At 36.9% G+C, this 22173-nt stretch overlaps 2 protein-coding genes and 1 pseudogene across 2 annotated transcripts; 2 read left to right on the top strand and 1 right to left on the bottom strand.

Moving 5' to 3' along the window:
* The first annotated feature begins 133 nt into the window (after positions 1 to 133).
* LOC114466938 (chymotrypsin-like elastase family member 2A) lies at positions 134 to 6151 on the top strand. Its single transcript, XM_028452815.1, has 8 exons — positions 134 to 173; positions 956 to 1047; positions 1168 to 1265; positions 2708 to 2830; positions 3180 to 3316; positions 4170 to 4315; positions 5879 to 6031; positions 6131 to 6151. Exons 1-8 carry the CDS (start codon positions 134 to 136, stop codon positions 6149 to 6151), a joined length of 810 nt encoding a protein of 269 aa, XP_028308616.1.
* Positions 6152 to 12155: 6004 nt separating this feature from the next.
* On the bottom strand, positions 12156 to 21406 carry tmem51a (transmembrane protein 51a). The gene is made up of 3 exons (XM_028453486.1): positions 21207 to 21406; positions 15927 to 16389; positions 12156 to 12674 (listed from the first exon to the last, which is right to left on the bottom strand). The coding sequence occupies exons 2-3, from the start codon at positions 16343 to 16345 to the stop codon at positions 12278 to 12280; spliced, it is 816 nt and encodes a 271-aa protein (XP_028309287.1). The 5' UTR covers positions 16346 to 16389; positions 21207 to 21406; the 3' UTR covers positions 12156 to 12277.
* LOC114467733 (uncharacterized) lies at positions 18265 to 18383 on the top strand (annotated as a pseudogene).
* Positions 21407 to 22173: the final 767 nt, after the last annotated feature.

Raw genomic sequence — 22173 nt, 5'->3', positions numbered from 1 at the left:
ACCCGCTTTGTCTTCACTCTACTGCATCTGTTTGACTTTCTGTGGGTGCACACCATGTTTTCCCAGCTTGATTCTAAGCACACAGTATAAAAACCAGACCATTCCAAGTATCTGCACATAAACATCAGCAGGCATGAGACGACTGCTTGTTCTCACTGTCTTAGTGGCTGCTGGTAAGTTATTTTTGTCCTTTGAGAGAAGAAAGCAAGTACAAACGTACTGAAATGCACATAGGAGTGAGTGTGAGTGTGAGTGGTTGTTTGTCTGTGATGTCCTGCGATGAACTGGCGCCCTGTCCAGGGTGCACCGGCAGAGCCCCCACGACCCTGAAAAACAGGAACAAGCGGGTCTGAAAATGGATGGATGGATAGAGCGATACTTAGAGCCTGAGAATTATTTTTTAACTTTGAATTGAATTCATTTTTTTTTTTTAATAATTATACAGTTTGACAAACTTTTATTTTATAAAAAATGCATTTGTGGAAAATAAATTCAGTTCCAATTGTGCAAGATTTAATCTCTTCCTTTTGAAGTTTATACATGAGATGTTTACTGTACGCAAGGGAACCGTGGCAAGATTTATTACCAAAAATAAACGTGGGGTGTGAAAGTTACAAGTAACTTTTACTTTGAATACTATTGAAGTACTTTTTACTTGTACTTAAGTATTTTGTGTATGACTTACTTGTACTTGAGTACCATTTAAGTAACAATACTTCTACTTCAGTAGGATATATCAGTACTGTATGCACCTCTGTTATAAAGTAGCCAAATATATATATTTAAAAAAGAAACAATAGTGAAGTTGCAAATGTTTGTGATAATTTGCGTGTGTTTTTTTTCTACAAAAAACATGAAGTACTCAGGAAAAAGGGGAAAACTCTGTTATACGTTTGAGCTGCTCTGCATAGTTAAAAATAGTCAAAAGTTGCTGACTTTGTTGAACTCATTGCAGCGTACAGCTGTGGGTTTCCCAGCTTCCCTCCTGTGCTGAGCAGCAGGGTGGTGGGAGGAGAGGATGCCACGCCTCACAGTTGGCCCTGGCAGGTAAGAAATAAAAATATATAATACTCAATCACTTCATTAATGTAGGTAACATACTGGGTCATTATATATAGATCATTTATATATTCTGGTGAGGTGTAAACATGCCCGTCTTGTGTTCAGGTGTCGCTCCAGTCAGACAGAGGTGGGGGGTGGAGGCACGTGTGTGGGGGCACCCTCATCTCCACTGAATGGGTGCTCACTGCTGCACACTGCATCAAGTACGCTCAACAATGTTGAAAGGCTCATGACAATAATTCGGGGCCTGTACTACAAAGCTGGATTTCCTCTTATCTCGCTAACTTCCAGGATGTATTCGATGTGTGCTGTACTACAACACTGGCTAACTTCTTACCCCTCAGTCCTCAGTCTAAAATTACATACATAGTCTGGCTAAAATCACCTGGCTTAAGCGAACGTGTTTGTATCCTGCTTCGTAGTACCGGGGCTCTCTGATGTAGAATGTTTGGTTAAAACAAAAACCTTCACCAACTAAAATCCATGTATCCTTCATTCTTTTGTTATTTTGTTTCAAAACCAAATTAAAGAATAGAATAAAGTGATTGTTATTATTTTTTGTTTTATTGATTTAAAACCAGAAACAGGAAAACGGAAAAACCAAAAACCAAACAAGTGGCGTTTTTCTGTTTTGAAATTAAATCTGGTTCTGTTGGTGTGATATTTGGACATTTACGTCTCACTTTTATTTACTAAGATGAGACGTTTTAATCTCACCACACAGGGGGGGGGGGGGGGGGGGACACAGACGGACTTTTACTTTGCTGCATTTGATAAAAAAATGATCTTGTATCATGTTTTCCACCTCACACTGATGGCAGAGGTGTGATTTGTGTGTCGATGATGTTTTGTTAGAGTTATTGATGCTGGAAGTCCGAATTTGTGAATATTTGCCAAGAACAGTGTTACGGTCCAAATAGTATCCAGATAATCTGGTGACTGGGCGGACTTAAAAAGAAGCAATGCATAAGTGACATTACTGGTGAATTGAAACGTTAACACATGAATAAATCAAAACCAAAACATGGATGTTGCGTAAAACGTGCACATATGTGGAACCAGAGGTGGTGTGATGACTCAACTGGTGCTGTTCGTTTCTTGTGATCAACTTGCGTGTGTGTTGACCGCTGCTGTTAGCGGTATATATAATAAACATTTTACTGACCTCAAAAAAGCTGTAATTGTTTTTGCAGAAGTTCTAACATCTATTGTTCCTCACACCAGCCTCACAGTTGATAGTCAGTCACCAGATTATTTGAATACTATTTGGACCGTAACACTATGAAACAAATCATAAACGTGAGCAGCTTTTTACAATTTAAAACATCCACAGACTGCATGAAAACAGGAGCAGGACCAGAAAACTGCTGAAATAAATCCTTAGCAGTCCTATTGTGTGATGACATCTGGTCCAGGACCTGTGGAGGGAAACCAGGGGCAGCGGACCTCAGTTCTCGCTCGAATTTCCTCATCACACAAACAGAACAAGTTTAAACTTTTGGTTTTTCTGTATTTCTGTTTTGGTTTTAAATCAGAAAAACAAAATAACCACACTGTTTATTTGTTATTTTGATTTGGTTTCCAAACGGAATAAGCAAAGAACGAAGGGTACACGGATTCACTAACCATTACCGTTATCCAATAGTGAGAACTACAACTACAGAGTGGAGCTGGGTAAACACAGTCTTAAAGCGTCTGAGGATGGGTCGATAGCTCGGAGAGCAGCAAAAATCATCAGCCACCAGGACTACAGCATCCTCCTCAGTCGGTAACACAACCATAAGACACAGTTACTTATTAACTAATAAGACAATACAGGTTTATAGACAATTATGGGTTATAATAGATCACATTTTGGCATTTTATCCACTTGATGCATCCGTTTAACATAAAGAAGCCTCGTCAATTATATATAAACTAAGATATTGGTATGATTGCATTTCTTCAACAAATGAAAATAATATATTTTGATTGTTAATTTGAGGACTTCCTCAATACAATTTAACATTAATATTTAACAGAAATCAAAGCACCCACTTTGCAATTCCAAGCAAATTATTTGAGCACATTAATGAATGACTACATGGATAACCCAATGTTGTTCTATTTCTTTGCAGTAACGACATTGCTCTGATCAAACTGTCTCCTCCCATTATACTCACTGACACAATTAAGCCTGCTTGTCTTCCTGAGCTGGGTTTCGTCCTTCCTCACGGTTCCCAATGCTTCGTCACAGGCTGGGGTCGACTTTCCAGTGAGTAGTTCTTATCATTTTGTGCACATATGAGGCATACTGTATGCAAAGCTATTTACTGAAGGCACAAACATGTTAAAGCCCGACAAACTTTTTTTCCCATTTTGAGGGGCTGGCATGTCCACCAGATGTATAGCATATCTATGTGTACATTCTGAGAGAGTAGGTGGAGCTATGTTAATACAGCAAATTTCATTTTTCTATATGGTGTAGTTCCTGAGATATCGGAAGCTGAAAATGGAAGAAAAATAAGGATGCGTGAATATCGAGACATACTCACTTAATTGGCCATGTCTCAAAAAAGTATTCATCAGATCAAACTAAAAACTTACAATGGGCTTATTGAATAATTAAAGAACAATTGGTAAAAAGATAAATAAAAAAACTGATTTTTTTAGACCAAAGTGCATGGGCCATTTGTTGAAATGACATGGAATGACATATATATAGTGGCCTAATACAGGACTAATAAACACAAACAAAGCTAATAACATAAAGTAAAGATGGCATCTTTACATTCAGACATTTCTTCTCCTTCAATAGTAGTTTAGAAATCAGTCATGGTTCATTTCTTTGAAGTATTGACAGTGTATTAACTAGGGTGGATACATTAGTGTATGTATATATATCACTATCTGGAGAAAAGTGTGGATAAAAATGATTTTACTTACGATTAAATGATCAATTATTAATGCATTGTCCAAAACAGCTCTCTCTTGTAAATGAGACCTCTTTGGGAGGTAAATATGACTAGTATACCTGTATATATAAAAAATGTAAATGAATAAATAACGCTGTTCTGAAATACCAATTGTGTCTTATGTAACACAAGCATTGATTTCTCTTCCTATAGCCAATGGTCCTCTAGCAGACACTCTACAGCAGGCTCTGCTGCCTGTAATCGGACATGAAATCTGCTCCCAGCAGGAGTGGTGGAGCGTCCTGGCAACTGATAAAATGGTCTGTGCTGGAGGAGACGGAACCTCTTCTGGCTGTAATGTAAGTTTGGGCTCATGTTTAGACCATTGGTTCCCAAAGAGGGGCTATTTATTTGACAAATTCACCACAAACTAACAATACTAGTGCTCGTTAAAATACTATATTTTGTTGTAATTTAATGAAACATGATTATAATATGCTGTAGAGGCCATTTTATCACACTTAGACTGACTATAGAACACAGTAATTAGCTACATTTTACATAATAGACCGTATTAACTTACTAATGATGTAAAGTTGCATTGGTATTTATTTATTTATTTTATAAATTCCACTTTAAATTGCACTCATTGTTTTGGATTTTTAGATTAAACTTTAGGGAACTAATGTTCCAGACACAGAGTTAGTGGTTTAGGAGAGTCTGCTGGTCTGCAAATGAAAACGCTTATGAAATTATGGAGAGGGTCCTCATGATTTGAAGGGGGGGGGGGGGGTACACACATATGTGGAGTTTGCTTAATATATGTACATAATATACAAATATTTTAAGTGCCATAAAACACAGTGAAGAAAACCTCAGAACTCTACCTCAGGTGTGCAAAAAACTTTTGAGATTTTAGGTTGGTTCTTCTTTTGTTGTGCAATTCTTCTTCACAATATATATGGTGAAGCGACACTGCGCCCAACAGTTGATGTTTGGTACTGCAGAAAAAATGAAGCAGAAAACGGCCGCCGGCCGGATTTTATCATGAATTTACAACATTAAACGAGGTGTCAACATAAATTTTTGTCATCAACATTATCAATTATGTTACTATCATTTTTGCATTGTTGTATATGTAATCTATATTTATGAATGCAAGGAATCTCTGTCTGTGTGTGTGTTCTTCAAATATCTCTGCGAATCTGGCTCAGATTGACCTGAGACTTTCAACATGGCTGCTGCTCAGTTCAAGGGTGTGCAACGTTAGATTTGTTTGGACTGCAATGATACCGTTCATAAATTATTTCATAAGATTGTCTTAAATGCAGCTTTGCAGAACAGCTCAATGTTGACAGGTAGCCATGGTAACTCAGGATATATTGAAAGCTGCATAGAATCTACAGCAGTGGCTGCACCAAGGGCTTTTAAAAATGACACACTTATTACAATATTCGATCATACATACCCTTTAATTATCCTCAAAACAGAAATCTAGCCAGATTTAGCCTTGAAAACACTTTCAAATATCATGCTGTTGCATCACTGTTTTTTTTTTTTTCCTAATGGCTAAAAGTGCAAAAAGCAGTGGGAATGGGATGGGATTCAACTCCCTACAGTGCCCTTGCTAAAAGCCAAACTATATGAAAACACAATAGTTATCACTCTACACATTTCACATCAAACCTAAATGTCCCTGATGGTCCACCTTCAAACACAACCTCATTTGGCCATTAATGAAAAAGCTACTGAACCTCCCTCTTTTCTATAGCAATACATACTTCCTACGAGCACTGAACTGGTTTATAGAAAAAAAAAAAAAATAGTCATGTAGAAAATAATGAAATGTACAAAAGAAAGACTTGAAATTAAATGAAGAACTTCTTAAAGGAGCCATTACTGTATATATTCCGATCCTACAGGGGGACTCTGGTGGTCCCTTGATTTACCAAAACCCAGATGGGTCGTGGAACGTTCATGGTGTGGTGAGCTTTGGATCTGGTCAGGGCTGCAATGTGTTCCAGAAACCAACTGTGTTTACACAAGTCAGCTCCTACATCAGCTGGATCAACACTGTGAGATATATATACTGTATATATATATATATATACCATCATAGCATTGGTTTTAGTTTGACAAACTTTCACTGTAATTGTGTGTCGTTCACTCCTCAGGTTATGACGACCAGCTCCTGAAGACGATGTTTAATGACTTCCTGGTATTTGGGCATAAATTAAACATTTGCATCACCTTCAGTTTTCTGCTCAGGTGTTGGGATTACACTTTTATTTGATGAACAGAATGAATGTCTAATGTATTTTTTTTTATTATAATGCGTTCATGAAATAGTGTTTATCACCTTCTATTCCTTATTCATTATCATATGATTGTAATAGCTTAATCATTACCCAAGCACACAATCATAAATCCACATCTTATGGTCACATTTAGAGACTTCAAATACACGCAGGAAAACCAGACAATGTGTAAAGTCATATTAAAACACTTTCCTTTATTTCTCATCTTATATTCATGAGATAAAGGTTATTCACTCTTCATTTACCAAAGCAAAAGCTCGTACAGAAAAGCAGAATTTCACAGTCCATATAAAAGAAACTAACACAATAAAAAAAGTGACAGTAAATGAGATGACAACTTCTCTCTTCTATAAATGATCAAATGACAGGTGATTGCAAACCTTATCTTAGCAACTGTAAAACACAATTTGTAAAAGAAAAAAAAAAAAAAAAAAATTCTTTTAAAAATACGTGATTATTTATTCAATTGCCAATGAGGTTCTATGCGTAAAGTATGGAATAGAAATTGATACACAGTCATTTAATGCAAAATTGAATCTGAAAGTGAGACAAATGTAGACAAAGTTCAAATCTGATGATTGGAAAAGAAAATAGTAGCATTTATGCTATTATTTTAACTTAAAGGACCATAAAACTACATTATAAAACACTTTAGTTGGGCTATATTTTAAGATTTTGTATTAAAACTAAGGATCGACCAATCATTGGCACGACCGATTATATCAGCTGAAATACAGCATTCTTTTTTTATAATAATCACTATCAGCAGTTTTTTCTACCTATGTGATTTTACAGAAATTTAGGAAACATTAGGAGAACATTAAGAGATATATACACTTTTTTGTTTCATTTTGTCTTAGATCAGTCATCAGTGTACAAAAACAAAAAGTATACTGTATTCAGTCTAATTCCAGTTGTTATTCTAAATTTTGACACAAAATTCAATTGTTTACAGAAAATCAATATCAGTTAAATAAATATTGATTATCAGTTTCCTTGATTACAAATAGTAGGTATCGGCAAAAAAAACAAACAAACAAGAAAACAAAACCATGTCGGTCGACCATTAATTAAAATACTGGTCATTCATTTTGGACAGTTTGTAAAAAAGTGTTTATGATTTAAAGCAGAGATAAACAACTTTTATCACAGCAGGGCCACAAAAATGTGACTTTGATCTGAGGGCCACATTATCAACATTCATGTCAGCATTTACAATAATGACCAACGTGAGCATTAACACAGGAAAGAACAAATGGTTTTATCATTGTTTATCTTTTTTGTGTAGTTTTGTTGTTGTTTTCTGGGTTTTTAGTCATTTTGTGTTTTTGTTTAGTCATTTTGTAAATGTATCTGTTATTTTGAGAATTTCTCCCGACATTTTGTGTATTTTATGAGTCATTATATGTGTTTTTGTTATTTCTTGTGTGTTGTGCTTGTATGTACAGTATATTTGTATGGATGTCAGACATAGGCAACTGGGGGCCCGGGGGCCACACAAGGCCCTCGGTCCAATTCTGTGCGGCCCCTAAGACAAATCTACCAAAAATTGTAATTCAAGAAATTGGAAGTAATATGAAGCCCAACATAATACACAAAATAACTCCAAAAACAACAGTAAAATGCACAGAAAGTCAACAAAAATACATGAAGCAACAACAACAAAAAACTCATAATACACACAAAAGGACATCAGACACACAAAACAACCACCTAAACTCACGGAACAACAACAAATACACAAAATGACCCAAAACGCCAAAGCAAATTTTAAATTTTTTTTAAAGGCACAGATTGACAATAAACAAAATGCAAATATAACACACAAGAAATAACAAAACACATAGAATGACTCGGAATAAAATACACAAAAAGACAACAAACAACGACAAAAAATACTCGTATCAAACAATTGCATTTTTGTGGCCCTACTGTGATAGGGCCTGTGTGTGTGAGAGGCATGTCCCTAAAAAGAACAGTGTAACATAATTTCCCTTCAGGGATTAATAAAGTAAGTAAAATTAAATAAAAAATTAAAATAAAAAATATAACAGTTGCCCCTCCCTGATGTGTGCTGTTGCTTTGTGTGCTTAGGAGGTTGCATTGTGTCCCTTTATATGTTTTATGAGTCTGTTTAGTGTATTTTTGGAATCTTTTTTTTGTTGTTGCTTTGTGCATTTTTTTTGAAATTCTGTGCATTTTGCTGTCATCTTTGGGTTTCATATTACTTCCAGTTTCTTAAATTACAATTTTTGGTGGATTTGTTTTTGGGGGCTGCACAGAATTAGCCAGATGCCCATGTCTGATTTAAAGGGTCACATCTCTACAATCCCATTTGAAAAAAAAAAAAAAAAAAAAAATCTACATACTTCAAGGGAAAACCGCTACAAGTAGCAAGCAAGTAAGTAACAGTTGCCCTTATTTCGTCACAGCTGCAGTGAAAGAGTCTCTCTGTGTGTCATCGAGACCACGGACAAAAACAAGGCCAGAGAAGCAGAGGAATATAACTGTTGCTTTGACTGCTTCACTGGCCTCACCATGACTACAGAGCCAAGGCCTGCAGACATGACACACACACACGCCCTTCTGTGTCTGCTGCTTTAAGGCGGAGACAAAACTGCATTTAATGAGTTAGCATCGGAGCTCACTAAGGATGAGTTATAAAAGCTCACGTGAAATGTTAGAGGAAATACTGCAACAGTACTGAGGATCAACATACGCAGTTATGTGAAAAAAATAAAGGACAAACTGCTGAACCTGCATATTTAAATGAGACATTGACCCTACCGGTCCTAGATTTGTATTGTAAAGCTTTGGAACAACACTAAACACATTATGTTTGTATTGGTGGTTGCTGCTTTTCCACTAGTAATCATGAATATTACGTTTTATATGTTTAAGGAAGAATTATTCAAAGCCGACTATAATTGAATGCAGCTTTTATTTACGTAAAGGAGCATAGGTACAGGATTTTAGAAAAAGTAAAAAATCATTTTAAGTATTTTAATACTAATGGGGGATGAGGCGAGAATAAGAATGACCCACACATATTAGACTGTGATGCATTTTGTCGAAGTTTAAACAAACACTAATCATAAAGGTGTGGAGTGACCATGTATAATCTTATCCTTTCACAGTTGAAAAATCATGTAAAAACTGTCACATTCAAATCCCAAATATCCACTTGTGCTTTTGGTAGTTTGGTACAGTGTAAATTGAAGCTGCATTAGGTCCGGCCTTAAAGCTGCAGTATGTAAGGCTTTCTTTTTTTTTGTGTTATTAGGTCAAAAATCTATAATCATCTTATTATATTGTCTTGCATATTGTAATCCCAAATGTTCTGAGTGGACAGTGAATCTCTTCTCCTGGCTGTAAATGAGCTTCAGAAATCCAGAACCGTGACGCTGGACTTCAGCCAATCAGAGATCTTTCTACCAACAGCGCAGGACTCGAGACTGCGACCAAATTGGTCGCACATGCAACTATATTTTCAGTGTGTGCAAGTGAAAATTTGATCTGGTCTCAGTGAGTGTGAATGGGTGACTTATTTGTGTCCACAGAGTGCACTTCTCTCTTTCTCTCTCTCTCGCTCCGCGCTGCGGGTGAGGAGACAGTGTGCACTCACGCAGCTTGGCTGCGGGTAATGCAACGGTGAAATGCTCCTTTGGAGTGCGCACGGTCTGCGTTCGAAGCTCGGCATAACGAGCCCTTCACTGAGTGTGCGCTCACATTGACGGCAGCAGTAAAAAGGAAGAACGTGACGAGCGCACTGATAGAGCGTACACGCTGATCAGAATCAGCATCGAAGGGCCAGAACTGATGGACAGATGTTCAGCTGTGGTTCTCTCAGGGCAGGAGAAGAGGGATAGGAGACCCCACTATAAAAGCTGGACCTTCTGAATTGAATTCCATGGGGTGAAGCAATGCAGATGCTAAGTTGGTTATGCTATCTTTAAGTTAATTCAAGTACAGCATTTCTGAAAAAAAAACTAAAAAAAAAACAGAATACATGTAACCTGTCGTTATGCTTTGCTGTTATTTAAAAAAAAAGTGTTACGTCTTCTTTTAAAATTGTACAAAATAAATGACCTGTTATTTCAGCCACTGCTTGTTGCAGAAAAACTTAATATTAACATTAAAACATTAAGCAAATATATTTCGAGTCATTGTCAATCTTTGCGTGTCTATGCTGTACACTCTCCCCACCCCTGCTCAAAAAAAAAAAGGAAAAAAGGGTGTGACCAAATTCTGTGCTGGTGCGACCAACTGAGAAAGTTATTTTAAGCGTTACTATTGGCTGCTCGAGCTACTCGTCAAAAGTCTATGCGTGTTCTCAATCTGAAAGTAGGGAAAGTCCCATAGCTCTATATTCAAGCTGAAGTCTCTAACGCGGCTTTTGGCACAGAGGTTACACGGCAAAGCCAGAAGAAAAAGAAGACCGAGGTGGAGAAGCAACAGAATAAAAGCATATACGTGTTCAGGAGAAACAGACTCCTCTGACTGTGTGTGCGGTGGACTACGCGTGATCCGCTTTCAGTCCGTGCGCAGTCTGCCCCACATACAAAGAGAGAGAGAGAGAGAGAGATATCAGATGGGATAAATAGTTTGTAAACTTAAGAGAAAATTTAAGGTGAAGAGAACAGACACAATTCATTTGCAGTGTGGATGTGGAGTGTGTGTCTGCTCTGATCAGCTGGGAAGGGCTGCAGCTGCTTGTGTGTGGAGCAGCTCTGAGCTTCTAATTACTGTCCTCACAGCAGTGAGTGATACATGCTTTCATGTCTTTAAAACATCAGAAAACTCTCCAATAACACAAGATAAAGCCCCTACATTTGTCACTAGTCTCAATGGAGAAAACAGTCGTAAAGAGTTCCACAGTTGTGCGTGTGCACGCAAGCGTTCACAAGAAGACGGGTGAGTTTAGTTCAGGAGGGGAGGGGGGAGCGTGGAGCGTCTCACGATTCTACAAACTGCAGCTTCAAGGCTCAAACATGCTCATGCGCATGTAGTAGTTTCCATTAAAATCCTACATTCCCCACAATCCTTAGCGTTTCTCTGTACTCCTGGGACGTGTTTCAAAGGTGTCGGTGCTTTCGTAGCTCATCTCCATCTCTCCTGCTCTGTTTTACCACGTGGTAAAATGCAGGTCAGTTTTACGGTACATTAATGCGTGTCAATACAATGCAGAGTGTTTTGTGTGACACCAGGAATGTGGACAATCCGCGAAATCATAAAATCTGGCGGACTCTGCTTCGTGGGTGTACACTAGGGCTGGGCGATATGGACAAAAACTCATATCTTGATATTTTCTCTCAATATGGCAATACATGATATAAATCTCAATATTTTTAATTAATAAAGTCTGACCAGAAAAACTATTCTGGGTTACATTTTCTGATGAAAAATGCCACATAGGCACATTTATTAAAAAACAGCTGCACAATATGTGAAACTTTTGACTTTTTGTCCCTACAAGGGACAGCACGTGTGAGTGAGTTCTGTATTGTGGCTTGTTTAGGGGAAGGTCTGGGTTACGACACACTCAGAAATCCATCTGTGTTTTTCATGCTGTGTGACACCTAAAATGGGTATTTTAATACAAAATGAGCTATATATATATATATATATATATATATATATAGGTGATATTGTAATTTTCTCTCAATATATTGCCCAACCCTAGTGTAGGCTTGAGTATGTCACTCAGCCTCAGTCAAACTGCTGATGGTAATACAAAACATACAGAAATGTGTGTAATATACTTTGATCCCAAAAAATAAAACTAATAATATTAATACAGCAGGAACATATTTACCAGTAGAAAGTATGATCAATGCTCTGAAGCTGGTTCAGGAGTTCTGTAATATCCATACTCAACATTCTTCAGTTCAACACTGGAGAGTCTTTCATTATTGTTATTATATAATGTTCTGTGAGAAAAGATCTGTTGAAATCTTGGTTTGACAAATCAAAAGATCACCAGTTTTGTCTGTGAGTTCCACTTTAAAGTGGAGGTAATTCATCGTCATACTGAGGGGGTGGGGTTAGCGGTTCGAGGCTCATTCCAGCAGCTGGCTGAGAGTTAGCAGCGTTTTTCACACGCAGCTTCTCCGACTTTATCCTGCGGATCTTGATGGGGAGGAGTTTGCGGCTGTTTTTTCCAGGCCTGCGATTAGAGGTCGCAGCATTAGCTGTGGGAGGGGGGGCAGGTTGGGATGGAGACACTGGAGCCTCGTTTTCATACTCTACGGAGTCTACGCCGTCCACTTGGATAAGGTCGTCGTAGGAAGGCAGCTGTGAGGCGCTGGGGAGGGGGTTACCCAGTCCCAGTGGGTACTGACCACTGCCCACTGCCTCTTCATAGCTGGGTACGTCAAAACGCTGGGCCAGCTCCCCAGCACTGCACACAGAACACACCAGTGAGAGTTAAAGCACGGAAATAACATGTTGGTGTTACACTGACATAAGGCTGGACTTTATGATTATAAAAAGTATAATTTAGAATGGAATAGACAACACCTTTATTGATCCCCAGAGGAAAATCAATATTGCAGCAACATAATATATGAGCAGAGAGTAAGAACACAAATAAATACTAGCATCTGATTTTATATATATATATATATATATATATATATATATATATATATATATAGTGCAAGAACAAAAATAAATAAATAAATAAATAAATAAATCAAGTTTAAATAAATATAAATACATACATAGGACTATAGTGCAAAAAGTAAGAACATAAATAGATACATACATAAACAAATACTAGCATAGGACAATAGAACAAAATTAAATAAATACAAAAAAAAAATAAAAATACTAGCATCGGGCTGTAGTGCAAAAAAAAAAATACATAAAAACAAATACTAGAAATGGATTATAGTGCAAAAAAATAAAAAAATATTTTTAAACTAATAAACAAAAACAACAATAGTAAAAAACCAGACATTTCCTTACTGAAATATACTTAACAGGGCAAAGATGCTTTGCTATTATTTGTATTATATTTGCAAGTGTAGTTGCACCTGTAATAAATTCCTTTGCACCTGTATTGCACCTTGAATAGTAAAATTATTTCTGTTTCTGATTAAAAAAAGAAGGATCAGCTAAATAACACAAAACTTCTTCAAAACCCCAGAATTTAGGGTAATAGTGTACATAGTGTGCTCAGTTACTCACCATTGAGGTGAGAGGTTTTCCAAGTTTACCAGTGACTCAACATTCTTTCTCACGAGCCAAAATATTGTTATATTGCACATTTTACATGATAGAGTTGAGCTAGGGCATCATTGGAGTTTTACAATCATTTTAATGTCTATAGACTAACAAGTCACGACACAACATGATCACATGACTGTGGACTGTGATCATGACGAGTTCTTGTTTTATACATTTTTTTACTGTCAGGGGCCTTTGGCCTGAAGTGAGTGAGTGGTTGTTAATGTAGAACTAACATCAGTGTGGGATGAGCACATACTGAGAGATTTGTTTGTTTGTGTGCTTCAATAACTGCAGGGTTAATAATAACAATTATTATTATTATTATTATTATTATTATTATTCCACCTCCAACTCCAACATTGTTTAATTCTTGGGCAGGAGTACAGTTTACATTTTAGGACATCCTCAGGTCTCAGAGTGAGACTATCAGGTATCAGGAAAACTTCTGTCATTTGTCAAACCAAACGGCGTCAAATAAAACGTCCTTAGGCTTCAAAATAAAAGTCATCACACTCAAACGGCTTCAGGAACTAAAAGATGACATGACGTTGTATTTTGAAGAACCTGGAAATAAACATGAAGTCATCAGTAGCTGAGTTTCCATTATGGATTATTAAAATTAAAGTGATATTTCTAAATGTCGACAAACTGCGATTTGAACGTGTTTTCCATTGAAGGCTGTTTTGGGCAGGACGTTCCAAACCTCCTTATAACTCTCCATATTCCTTTATTGTTTCACGTCTAATGTGGCAGTAATAATTTTAAAGTATAATGCTTAGAAATGTCTCTGTCCACACGTACCACATCATGTTTTCTTGAAGAGAAGTGGTCATGTGACCAGGTACGTCACGTTCTGTGATGTATATTTGCGGAAAAAGTGTTTCCATCGAACTTATGTGACACATTTCAATATCGAAACAAAATTTCTCCTCATGAAAGCGAAAAAACATTTTAGCAATAATTGAGTGTTTTTTTTCTTTCGAAATTCAGGTGTTTGCATTCCCAGTTTTTATTGCGCTATTTAGATTTTGCGCATTTCCAAGAGTAATGAAAACACGGCTAGTAGGGTTTTTTTTAAATTAGAAATTATATATATATATATATGTATATATATATATATATGTGTATGTATTGTAACTGCACAAAGAAGTGCGCTGAGACCTGGGCATGTTGACCAGCTTGTGTTTTTTCAATAAAATCTAAAAAGAAAGTACTAACTTTCTGCATTTATTTGTTGTTCTAGGCATAAACCTCAGTTATGTTGCACTAAAGTCATGTTGCACAAAAGTCAAAGTTGGTTTAAAAGCCGCAGGCAGATTATATTTCATTTTTTATTTGAAGTTGTTGGCACATGGCATGTTAAAGACAATGTTTTGAGTGCAAAATATGCCAATAAAATATATTCCATACATTATGTTCTCATGAAGGTGTACACATTGACAGATTAGTTGTTTCTTAAGTCGTATATTAAAATAAATCACAATAATCACCTTATACTTTAATATTGGGATATATCTTATCGTGACCTACGTACCGGGATACGAATCGTATCACCAGATGTCAGGCAATACACACCCCTAACAGCTAGTATGTGCTGCCTCGGATATGAGAGTAAGTTGAAAGCTGTTATTGATATATCAACGTTTCATTTAGCTATGTATGTATTATTCATACAATATATGATATATCTTAACTTTTAAAAAATAAAAGTAAAGAAAGGATTTTCAGCTGACTTCGTCATATGTTTTTCCAGTTTCTTTTCCTGAGGCCGTTGAGTTTGATCTCTTTTATTTTGAAGCCTGAGGCCGTGTCATTTGACGGTGTTTGGTTTGACAAGTGACACCTTTTCATCTGACAGTGGTTTTCCTCATACGTGATACCTCACTCTGAGATCTGAGGATGTCATAAAATGTACACCGTGCTGGAGACTTGACCCAGTTTCACCCCAGTAAAGTTATATAAATATACAATAAAATATACGGTGAAAAATAACAACATGTCACACTTCTATATTACATATTATTAAAAACATATTTGATAGGAGACAAATGCTGTTTTTGTATAATTCATACTGTTATTGAATAATTGATCAAATATTTAAAGACTAAGCTGAGCCAACAGAGCATGGAAACGTGATATGCTTATGCTATCATAAGTGACAAAATCCTATCCAGTACGTAGTGTTCTAAAAAGCTATAGCTCATCACTACAGTGACAGAAAAAAGTGATGCTATGTGTTAAAGGACCTCAAGACAAAACCCCAACTTTCATTTATGCCACAAGTACCAAAAGAAACAAATCACAGCAGTTCCTTATCTACAACTAGTGACAGTTGATAATAAGTTTGTACTAAACAGTGTATACGCTGCTATTTCTATGTTGGTTTCATGTTGAGCTGCAGATTGATAAGTTGACTCACGTCTGCCTGTTTTGCTGATCCCGGGCTTCTGCTCTTTGGTTCTGGATCTCCAGGAGTCTCTGCTGCTCCCTCCGTCTGTTCCTCATTCCCAAACACAACGACAGCAACAACATGGCCACCCCCGAACCGGTCAGGATGAAGGCCACAGACGACGCTTTACTCTTCCTGTCGCCCATGTCGTCACCACCATCTGGACCTGAGTTATCCAAAGGTACCACGCTCCATACAATCATTATGATGCCCAGTGCAATGAGCCCCACACCCAGGGCACACAGTGCATACTGGGAACCAGAATTCGCACTGCTAGCGCTGATGGTGTTGTTGTTGTTGATGTTGTTAGTGGTAGTGTTGTTGTTGTTGGTGGTGTGAGTTCCTCCATTACCACTGGAGCTCAGTGGTTCGTCCCCGGTTATACGCATCTCGTCAGTCTCTGGGCATCAGTCAGTCCAGCAGAAGGAACAAACTGGGATGAGAAAAGACAATTAGTAGGGCTGGGCGATATGGAAAAAAATTCATATCCCATTCTTTTCTTTCTAAAATCACAATCTCAATTTTTTCATTAAGTTCATTTACACTATTTTCAAGTTATTTACCAGTAAAACAAACCAGTTCATCAACTTAAAATCATTGCCCTAAATGGAAAAAAGGGATAAAATATAATTTTAGTCAGGGTACTTTTCAAATATTGTAAACAATTTCTGTAAGCAATTTATCAAACTGGTTCCTAGTACAATTAACATCAAACAAAAAGGCTGACATGCAAAACTTCAAGTCATTTTAGTCGCACACAGTCTTAGTTAAACAAAAGTGGTGTAGCATTAGCAACATTTGCTACATAACAAGACAGCATATCAGTCTAGTGATTTCATTGTTGTTTAAGGGTAACACACTCATGTTAATACAATCCTACTTAAAGCAGTCTAATGAACACCTCATTTCACACAGTATGAACAATCAGATCCTTTACAAAATGAAACGTTACTGCTTTGGTTACATTAGGCCTGGGTGATATGAACCAATACTCATATCTCAGTATTTTTCCTCAAAATAATGATAGGCGATATAAACTCAATTTGTTTTTATTTTATTTCAAGATTTACAAGAAAAACAATTATGGGTCATTGAGAAAATGTCACAAAGACCCTTTTATTAATCACTAGCAGCACAATATCAACACGAAATGTGTGATTAAATTATGTAGTGTTGCTTTTTTCAGGGCAACTCTGAGTTTCTCAAAGTAGTTTTTAAACCACATTCAGGATATGGTCCCTTTAAGAAAATCACAGTCAGGAGGGGTCACTTGAGCTGCAGCCGAGCAATTCACAGCGAGTTAGTTAGTTAGTTAGTTAGTTAGTTAGTTAGTCATTTTTTGTACTTTTGTATGTTTTTTGAGTCATGTTGTGTATTTTTGTTGTTATTGATATTACAGTGTTTCTGGAGTATTTTCTGTGTTTTTCTCATCTTTTACTGTACTTTACTGTAATGTTGTATTTTTTTGGTATATTTTTAGTGTAATATTGTTTCATTTGTGTATTATCTGTCATTTTATGTGTTTACTTCGGGGGCCGCACATAATTAAACCTCGGGCTGCCAGTTGCCCATGTATGTATTAGGGTAATTCAGTATAAAACCATTGTGTTGAAAGAGTAGCTGTATTGTTTGTATTTGCAGAAATGAAACTCTCACACAGTCAGAGCTGACCTGCAGCCTGTTATTTGCAGTGTGTTCCTTTTGAGAGTAGGATGTTATATTCACTGCCCACTCAGGTAAAACATCATCTAGGCTTTACACATGGGGTGTGTACTGTAGCACCGTAAAAAAAAAAAAACTTTCCAGAGGATCCACCTTTAAATGTTGTGCAGCCACACTACTTTTAGAAGAATATATATATATATATATATATATCTTTATAAAATTAAAGAAAAAAAAAATCAATGAAATTACAATTACTTTTTTAACCTTTTATTATGTTCTATTACTTTAGTGAGGGTCAGTATTATGTCCTTTATTGTCCTTATAATTTTGGTAAACTGCAGAACTACAAAAAAGTTAATACATGAGACACACATTATCACTCGACTGGGCCAATTATTCGGTCACTCTAATGCACACGTGGATAAATGCGTGAGTACAGTAACACAAAAATTAAGTAAACAATACAGACATACTGTACATTCCTCACCATCGACTAATACGCCAATGTTGTTAAATTGCACTATAGGTTGCCACTTTAAATTACATTTTTCTTTTTTTAATTATTACTTATACTTTATTTTAATCTTTTTTTGTTTTTTTATATATATTTTCTAATTTAGTCCCGTTTTTTGCAGAGAAACAGTTACTTAGTCATACCAGCCTGTCATTGCCTGATCCCGTTAGATCTCGGAAGCTAAGCAGGTCTGGGCCTGGTTAGTAGTTGGATGGGAGACCACTGAGAATTCCAGGTGCCACAGTGGGGTGGCAGTCACCCAGTGGTATCTGTCATTGTGCCCTTGGGCAAGGCACTTCACCTACAAAGGGTTTGTGTACTGTTATTCACATTACGTATACATCTTTCTCTCATTTTGTGTGCTTTTCTTGTCATTTCATGCATTTTTGGAGTCATTTGGGCATTTTTCGTTGTTCTTTTGTGTATTTTTCTGTCATTTCGTGTGCTTTTTGAGTCATCATGTGCATTTACTTTGGTGCCCCCCGGGCCGCTCAAACAAAGACCGAGGGCCAAATGTGGCCCCCAGCCCACCATTTGCCCACCCCTCTATAACAGCGTCTTGTTTGTAGCTAAGACAGCTGGGAGGTTTTCCATAACAGTGGATTCAGTAAAGCTGTCAAACCATTGGCTAATAATAGCAAAGCTAAGCATAACGGCAGTACATTTTAACGTACATTTTATGACTTAAACAACTGAAAAGGAGGCGGGGAAAAAAATACATACTTTGATATTTATTTTTGACTAGCTTGGTGTAGCTGTGGTGTGTGTGTGTGTGTGTGTGTGTGTGTGTGTGTGTGTGTGTGTGTGTGTGTGTGTGTGTGTGTGTGTGTGTGTGTGTGTGTGTGTGTGTGTGTGTGTGTGTGTGTGTGTGTGTGTGTGTGTGTGTGTGTGTGTGTGTGTGTGTGTGTGTGCGCGCGCGCGCGATTCTTCAGCTAACAGGTCCAGACCTGCTGGGTAGGAAGGAAGGAGGGAAGAACAAATCGTATTTAAGGATTTCACATCCAGTGGAGAATGCTCGGCATGAGGCTGCATTTTTTCCAATTACAATAAAATGACTATTATTTTCCCCCTGAATGTCAATTATGTTCTCAATTACTGAAGTTTAAATTCAACTAATCACAATTACTGAGCCTGAACCCATGTCTTAAATCAGCTGTAAATACACATTAGATGATATACATACTGTATATCATCTAATGTGTTCCTCATCTCTTGGTTACCTTGTGATGGCTTCCTAATCAATGAAAATATTGGTATTAATTTTTTTGTTGTGGACATCTGAGTTTTTTTTTCTGTCAATATACTATAGAAGAGTGTTTCTGCCACATAATTATGAGTTAGTAAATTCATAATTATGAGATAGTACATTCATAATTATGAGATAGACAGTCACAATTTTTAGTTAGTAAAGTCATAATTATGAGATAAAATGTAATAATAATAAATCTAAGTTAGTAAAGTCATAATTATGAGATAATCTACCAATGACATTCTTAAATATGTTTTAAATAATATTTAATTCAAAACACATATTTTGGCTGTTTATTCTTAGAATTCAACAAATGGTACAAAGTGTAGAAAATATTAGAAGAACATAGATACGTCTTTATTGCAAAATGATTCTGTCACATTTTTGTATGTTTCTTTGCAACTTTACAAAATAATTTTCTCCTTATTGTGACTTTATTTCTCATAATTATGACTTTCCGTAGTGATTTTTTTTAGTGGAGGAAACAGGCTATACCCCTAGATTTCATTGTATATATATATATATATATATATATATATATATATATATATATATGAATGATCCTGAGAAGAACAAACGGGTAGTGGGAAATATATATTTTTATGAATAATATGTTAATGATCATTAACTACATTAACATGATTCGTAGGTTTGCGTTTAATTACATTGTAATTGACAGTTTTTATAGAATTTCCATGACAATTCCAATTACAAAGTAAATTATCTAAACTAAATCTGGGCAATATATTGAGATTCAAGATATATATATATATATAGATGTATGTTTACTATTTTGGTGATATGAAAAAATGACAAATTGTCTATATCAAGATATGGGTGCTTTTTTCTAACTTGTTTTTATTTATATAATCACACAGTACAAATCACATCCTACAAGTATTTAATATTATCCATACAGTACAGTCAAATAGTGCCCTTTTTTAAAAAATTTTTACAATATTTCCATATTTATGAGATAAATATTTCATAGCTTATTTTGTATTAAAATACTCGGCATGAAAAGCACAGTTAGATGGATTTATGAGTGTGTATTCTCCTAACCCAGACCTTCATCTAAACAAGCCACACAACAGAACTCACTCACACGTGCTGTCCCTTAGAGGAGAAACAGACAAAAGTGGCACATATTGTGCCAATGTTTAATTTGTTTGGCATATTGTGTCAGCAAATGTATCCCAAAAAAGTCAAAAATATCAAGGTTTATATCGTATATCGCCATTTTGAGAAAAACATATTTAGATATGAGTTTTGGTCCATATTGCCCAGCCCAAACAGACATCAATACAATTCCATTACGATTACAAAACCAACACATTATTTCGAATTACGATTACAATTACAATTCAGTCATAATCGTAATTAATGACCATTTACGCGATTACAATTATAATTGACCTCAAGCCTGTCTTTGCTTCTGCTTTCTGTGATGTAGCCTTTAGCTACTGATGCTAAACCCTGAGCAGTGGAGGAATGTGGAGATAATAAAACACAAGTTACATTCAATAATTTGTCATTATGTTAGCCTGGGTAGTACACACTAGTTAAAGTAGTTAAATAAGTAAAATACCGGCTAACACTCAAAGTTGTCAGGCTTTAAGCTAGCCTACAGTTTTATTCAAAAGTAACTGTTGGTGTAGTTTAAGGAACTTTGGACATTAACTCAGCGTTTACTGTAAACTATCTCTCTCTGGATGTGTTATTATTGGGTTTCGTAATAAAAGAGTTACTTTTTTTGAGTTCCACCCTAAACCGTAAACGTGACAGAGACATTGGAGACAATGTTCGAGTTGCTCTCACTTACCTCCGCATCATTTCAGTAACAGTCCGCTTCCTGCGCCCGGGTAGAGCTCCTCTGCCCGGCTTTAGAGCGCCTCTGAGCGGCAGCTGCTGTGGTGGAGCCTCGGAGGACTTAGACAACCATGGCCCGCTAAGAAGAAGACGTTCTGGTCCGAGGACTGAGAAACTTTGTTAGCACTGAGACAGACGACTCCGGGCTGAAGAAAAGGGGGCAGGCAGAGGGAGACACACTGCCACCTTATGATTAACCCTTTCACCGCCGATGTGTTTGAGAGGAGTGAATAGAGGGTTTTCACCGACGTCACTTCCTGGGCAGTTACCCGGATGCGCGGCCATGTTGGAGGTAAGCGGTTGTTGACACTACATGTTGGAGGCTCACAGAAGTGTAGTATGTGTTGGATAAATCACAGAAAAGTTCCCCAAAATGTATTATAGATGCAAAAGCATACAGGGAAGGACTTGGTCCGCGGGAAAGGGCACAATATTGGGAAAAAATATGGCTTATTGGTGGTGCATATCCATACAGAAGGCTTCTTCGTCTTGGATCAATGATGACCCGGAGAGTTTTCCGTCTAATATATATCCTGATATCATCAACTACCTGGATTTCACCAAGCTCATACACAGCGGAAGACCTTAAATCTTATGTTTGGAGGTCAGCTGCGGCTGCAGAGGCTTGCGTTAGCAATGGATATACTGTATATCGGCAGATAACTCAGACAGTTCTAATAGTTTCACAGTGGACCTGCAGCATACTTACTGTAAAACAGTACACGACCGCCAGGCTTAGATTCAGGTAAATCAAACAGTTATAATTATAGCAGAGTAAATGCGACTACTCTGGACATTGAGCGTCGGATTGCTACACCGGCTACATCCAGCGGCCTAGGAAGCAGCGGAGCCTCGTACCAGCGGTGACCTTTTGGCAGTCTATAAAACTCCACGTGTATTTCACGGTCTGACCGCATAGT

The sequence above is a fragment of the Gouania willdenowi genome, chromosome 7 (genome assembly GCF_900634775.1).
Source record: "Gouania willdenowi chromosome 7, fGouWil2.1, whole genome shotgun sequence".
NCBI classification, from domain to species: domain Eukaryota; kingdom Metazoa; phylum Chordata; class Actinopteri; order Blenniiformes; family Gobiesocidae; genus Gouania; species Gouania willdenowi.
This window is presented reverse-complemented; position numbering and strand designations above follow the sequence as displayed.

What these genes read in the sequence shown, in the direction of transcription:
- LOC114466938 (XM_028452815.1), top strand. Translation starts at nt 134, where the DNA reads ATGAGACGACTGCTTGTTCTCACTGTCTTAGTGGCTGCTG. An exon ending in CTCACAGTTGGCCCTGGCAG is followed by an intron (nt 1,048 to 1,167) that starts GTAAGAAATAAA and finishes TCTTGTGTTCAG; the next exon opens with GTGTCGCTCCAGTCAGACAG. An exon ending in AGGCTGGGGTCGACTTTCCA is followed by an intron (nt 3,317 to 4,169) that starts GTGAGTAGTTCT and finishes CTCTTCCTATAG; the next exon opens with CCAATGGTCCTCTAGCAGAC.
- tmem51a (XM_028453486.1), bottom strand. Translation starts at nt 16,345, where the DNA reads ATGCGTATAACCGGGGACGAACCACTGAGCTCCAGTGGTAATGGAGGA. An exon ending in GATCAGCAAAACAGGCAGAC is followed by an intron (nt 12,675 to 15,926) that starts GTGAGTCAACTT and finishes TTCTGTGTGCAG; the next exon opens with TGCTGGGGAGCTGGCCCAGC.